Source organism: Poecilia reticulata, linkage group LG19, assembly GCF_000633615.1.
Source record: "Poecilia reticulata strain Guanapo linkage group LG19, Guppy_female_1.0+MT, whole genome shotgun sequence".
In the NCBI taxonomy this organism is placed as follows: domain Eukaryota; kingdom Metazoa; phylum Chordata; class Actinopteri; order Cyprinodontiformes; family Poeciliidae; genus Poecilia; species Poecilia reticulata.
The window spans coordinates 1,062,256-1,067,529 of NC_024349.1; the positions used below are offsets into that span (position 1 = coordinate 1,062,256).

Here is a 5,274-nt window from a genome sequence, read left to right on the forward strand (position 1 = left end):
CTTTCTTTCTTTCTTTGTTTCTGTCCTTTCTTTCTTTCTTTCTTTGTTTCTGTCCCTTTCTTTCTTTCTTTGCTTCTGTCCCTTTCTTTCTTTCTTTGTTTCTGTCCTTTTCTTTCTTTCTTCCTTTCATTCTTTCTATCCTTCGTGTTTCTGTCCTTTTCTTTCTTTCATTCTTTCTATCCTTTCTTCGTGTTTCTATCCTTTCTTTCTTTCTTTCTGTCTTTCTCAGTGAATGACTGCAGATGTAAATGTTTGTTTCTGACGTTGTGATTTGATCAGATTCACCTGTCAGCTTATCGACCGTCTGATTGGCCGTGTCTCTCAGGTCGTCCAGGGACCGCGAGCGTTCGTCTCCGGACCGCTCCCGGGACCGAGACAAGCGGGACAGCATGAACGGCCGGTCGGACTCCCGCCGGGGGGAGGAGCGAGACGCGGGCGGGGATTTCTGAAGACCAAACGGCGCCGCCTGTCTCTCCACTCTGTCCGTTTTTATTAAACGTAGTCGTTGCCTTCCTGCGTCTCATCGTCTCCATATTTGGTCATGCCGTCACCGCCAGCTGAACCGTGACATGACTTCGGTTTCACCAGACCAGATGGCTGCAAACATATTAAATTAGTCAAAAAAATCATAAAATGCAACTGATTTTACTCCTTTTTTTTCCGATGTTTTTGATAAAGGTCTGTAAATATGTTGGTGTGGAAGGCCCGCCCTGTTTGTCCCTCGGAGGCTCCCTTCCTGCTGTCACATGCTTTTCTTTAATGTCTCCCAGTTTAAAACGTTTCTAATTCAAACAGTTTTTAAACTTGTAGTCTTGCTCCATCTCCACTTTAAAAAAAAAAAAAAACATGAAAAAATCTTTTTATTTCCTGATTCTGGAACAAAAATAAATAAAAGTAGTGAGTTCGACCCGGTTCTGTTCAGTTCTGGAGAGAGTTTTCTGTTGGTTTCACCTTTTTAATTTAACAGCATCTACTGTTGGCATGGAAACGACCCGCCAGCCATCGATCAGTGCGGCCCGTTTAGCGTAGAGAACAGGTTGGATGGATGCTTTGCTCCCCGGATTCGTTCAGTTTGGCTGAAATATTTTCTTTAAAGTCACAATAAAAAAATAAATAAAAACTTTTATTGTCTCGTTTTTGTTTCATTTGGATTTTCAGCTAAATAAGTGAAACCAAGACCAGAAGGAGCTTAAATATTTATTTTGCACAGCAGAAAAAACGTCTTCATCCACAGAAACCGCTGGATGCCTTAAAGGAGCAGAATAAGAGTCCGCCTGAGTCGGATCAGAACCAGCCGAGCGTCTTCACAGTGTGGTGCTGTCCAGCTTCAGATCCACTTTCTGCTTCTGCTTCTCCATGACGGCCTCCAGCTCCGTGGCCCGCTTGGCGTCCTGCGCAGAAAACAGCCACGTTGGAGGCGGTTTGGACCCGGTTAGCAGAACCAAGCGGGACAGAAAGGCTTCAAATCCGACAACAATCATAAAGGTTTACTTTGTTTTTATATCTAAAGACAGATTTTTGTTTTTTCAACAAAAAAAAAGTTTGTCAATTTGAAAATGGTGAAAAAAAATCTGAATTTTGAAACTTTCTTAAGGAGCCATTTGCAAAATTAGTCAAATTAACAGCAAAGTATTTATTTAGCCGGAGAAAAACATTTTAAAAGTCATACTTTCACCATAAATGAAGATTCAAACTAAATGATTAGCTTTCAAGTAAATATTTTAATTTGTGAGCTAAACATTTAGCTTGGAGCTAAACAATTAGCAATGTTTGGCTTGAAATTACTTAAATTGTGAGCTAAACATTCGGTTTGCTAACTCAGTAGCATTCAGTTAGCTACACATTAGTTTGGAGCTAAAGGCTTAGCTCGCTAACTAAACATTTAGCTTCAAGCTAACTGGAACGTGGGAATTTCTAAATTTCAGTTTTCATGTGGAAGAAGTCCGTTTTTCTTGAAAATGTTTGACTTTCCAAGGTTTTCTAGAAGATTTCTGAAATCAATCTTGAATTTTTTTACATTTATTTTTGAAGAAACTTTCGTATTAGGGACGTCGGACCATCCCGCGGCTGCTGTTTTCCAGATTATTCCAAAATGGCGAATATTTACAAGGCTAGAGAAGAAGAACGTCGGTCACGTGACCGAGGTTTTTATTACGTGCCTCGGTAAAGTCCGACGTGTTTGATGTGTTTAATGTTTTCTGAACAGGTCGCTGCTGAAGGACACCTGGTTTACAGGCAGTGGCGGAGCTAGACTTTTAAAGTTGGGGGGGCTAAGGGGGGGCCAGGACTACCTCTGGGGGGGCAAAATTTTAAATGTGTGTGTGCACATATATATAATTTAAAAAAAATAACCAAACTGAATATTTGGTTAGTTTTTAAGCCCCTCTGTCATTTGATATGTTATACTTTAACTGGCGCACATGGAGACATGATAGACTTTATGCAAAGAGTTCATCGCAGAGGAAACTAAAATCAATCAAATAAAAGATCCTTTCTGAATATCATCTCATGGACACTGAACTAAATGCGTCTTTCTGACCGGGAGCTGACAGCGTGTTGAAGAGTTATGGACACCTTGGTTAGGAAGCTCTGCTTGGACAGGTAAAAGTAGTTCGGGTCGGACCAGAATTATTTGCCTGATGGTGGTTCGGGCTTCTAATGAGTTTACATTTAATGAGTTTGGAGCACACAGAGAAAACCTAAAGAGAATGTGATCTACTTATTGTAGTTTAAGTAGAGGAATAACAGCTGACTGTTGAGAGAGGAAAGAAATTAAAGTGCAGATCCGTTGGGCAGAAACAAGCGCAGAGCTCTGGGCAATAAATGCTCCACCGTTACGCTCCAATTAATCACACGTGAGACGACAAACGCAAAATATACAATATATAGTTACACTGCCAACGTTAATGGTGTTTTAAAACAAAACCAGTAGAAACTGAGTTAACATGTCAGATTCCCTCCTCACCCTCGTCTTGATAAGAACAGAGAGCAGTTCCCTGGTTTCTGTCCAGACTGTGATCAGCTGACCACTTGGTGCTCAGACAGTTTAACTTTACGCACAGAGAACATCGTGGAGCTCATTAATAATCATTATTAATCATTATTAATCATTATTAATCATTATTAATCATTATTAATCATTATTAATCAGACTAAGAACAACATCTGTCAGAGAATCAGCTCTGATCTGGACGCTTTAACGGACCAGAGGCTTTGGAGCTCCTAGCGCAGCTGATCTGCTTCTGCTGGTTTTTCTCCCGCTGAGGGAAGTAATGCGGATCAGGAACCGATCAGAGTTCTGCCGTCTTCTAATCACGTCATTTCCTGAAATGTTACCTGATTTCAAAAACGTTCCAACAGAGAAATAATAAATGTTTCGTTTGATGACTACAAATTGGAAATAAAATTATTTTTTTCTTTGACGGACAACAAAAAAACTCCAGCGCCACCTCTGATCCAAACTACGAACATCGTCGGTCCGTCATCGTTTTTTCTTATTTTTGCGGAGTATCAATAAATAACTTATTGGTGTTTTACCATCACCACCAGGTATGAAGAGCTTTAGCCTTTGAGTTTCACCACAGCGCAGCACAACTGAAACACCCAGGAGAGGAATATCAGCTTGTTCTTATGAGTATAAAGGAGGCTGGTATCACGCCTGATAAAAACCTATTTATTTATGTCACATGGACTTTATATATAAAGTTTTATACATTTTCTTTTCATATATTTATTATTGTTTTTCTTCTTTAGATATTAGGTTGACTTAGAATGATTCCAAATAATGTACAGGAATAACCTGGTGCTGTTACATGTCAATCATCTGGGGGGGGCAACTAGGGGGGCCAATCAGATGACAGGGGGGGCATTGGCCCCCCAGCCCCCCCCTCTGGCTCCGCCCCTGTTTACAGGTAGATACATGAATGATGAAGTGGCTTCACCTCCAGCAGAGCTTTCTGCACCGTGAGCTGGCTGTAGACCCGGACTCCTTCATCCGGCAGCACGGCGCGCAGTTCCTCCTTATTCAGAGAGAAAAGCTGCGCTCCCGTCAGCACGCTGAGGCACTGGACCGTCCTGACACACACACACACACACAGGTGAGACCTGCAGGTTGCCTGAGCAGCGTGGGAACCAGGCCCCGGTCACTCACGGCTCGCTGAAGCCCTTCCCCCGCAGCCACTCGGCCACCTCCTCCGGGGGGGAGTGGTAGTCCAGCGGGACGGCGGTTTCTGCGGACCGGTGGATGACCAGCGGTTTGCTCAGGCTGGCCTTCCCGTTGGTCAGCCTCTGGAGCAGCTCGTCGTTCACCAGCATCACTTCATGTTCACACACAAACAATAATCAATAAACCAGCCGGAACGCATCGATTTCCATCACAAGAAATCACAGAAAACAGAGATGGAGGATAAAATGGCCGAACTTTTTATGACAAGTAGGAAAATAAAATAACGAAATGGAAAATTTTATTTGTTATTCCCTTTTCAATATTAAAACCAACACACGGTGACGTGTTAGGGCCGCGGTAGATAGAAAAACAAAACAAACAAAAAACCCAGAAATCTTTGTTTGAAAATTTTAAAATTTGCTGAACAAAGGAGAAGATTTTTAGAGTAATGTCAAAAAATTTTGAGAAAAACAAAACCTGTAAATTCTTGAGTTCAAAAAGTCAAAAATGTGATAGAAAAAGTTGAAAAATTTTCTAAGAAAAATTTAGAAATTTCTGATTTCCGATGGTCAAAAATTTTCTTGAAAAATTTCTGAAATATTTCCAGAAAAAAAAAATCAAAATGTTTCAACTTTTTTAGGTTTTTCCCCCCGAAAATGTCTTAGATTAACCTCACAGTTTATCTCCTTTTTGGCAGAAATGTTTTCCTCTTTTTCCCTTCTAACACGTCGTCGTACATATTTTATATTCCAGGATAAACAATATTTTTGTAGTTTTGATTACTGAGGAAAAAGCGAAGCACTAAACACACAAAGGCCATTTTGTTTACACTTTGTTATTTACTTAAACATCATCGTTTCTGGGCCAAATCCTCTGAAAATCAGCGCCGAGCCCCTCAGGGAAACTTGTTGAATATTTCAGAAACAAAGCAGGTGCAACACGGAGATTCTCACCTTTATCGGTCTCGTCTGCCACCGGGCCGTGCGGGTTGTAGGTGGAGCTGCGGGGCCGCTGCGGTGACTGGGACGGGGTCAACATCAGGGTCGGCGGGCTTGGGGGGACCGGACTGGCCGACTTCAGGAGCGGAGCTGGAGGAGGAAGCTGCAACG

At 41.8% G+C, this 5,274-nt stretch overlaps 2 protein-coding genes across 4 annotated transcripts in view; one reads left to right on the forward strand and one right to left on the reverse strand.

Annotated features, from left to right (window-relative positions):
* The window catches only part of luc7l (LUC7-like (S. cerevisiae)), an 8,182-nt gene extending 7,337 nt beyond the window's left edge, over positions 1 to 845 (forward strand). Inside the window, exon 10 of the mRNA XM_008436292.2 lies at positions 326 to 845. Within this exon, the coding sequence (XP_008434514.1) occupies positions 326 to 449 (124 nt within the window). The 3' untranslated portion in view covers positions 450 to 845. The remainder of the gene's footprint in view (positions 1 to 325) is intronic.
* A 336-nt stretch (positions 846 to 1,181) lies between these two features.
* Positions 1,182 to 5,274, reverse strand: part of eps8l1b (EPS8 signaling adaptor L1b) — an 18,927-nt gene continuing 14,834 nt past the window's right edge. For all 3 annotated transcript variants that reach the window (XM_008436294.2, XM_008436296.2, XM_008436295.2), the window contains 4 exons: positions 5,119 to 5,266; positions 4,151 to 4,316; positions 3,942 to 4,074; positions 1,182 to 1,391 (listed from right to left, as the gene is read on the reverse strand). In XM_008436294.2, coding sequence (XP_008434516.1) covers positions 1,305 to 1,391; positions 3,942 to 4,074; positions 4,151 to 4,316; positions 5,119 to 5,266 — 534 coding nt within the window. In that variant the 3' untranslated portion in view covers positions 1,182 to 1,304. The remainder of the gene's footprint in view (positions 1,392 to 3,941; positions 4,075 to 4,150; positions 4,317 to 5,118; positions 5,267 to 5,274) is intronic.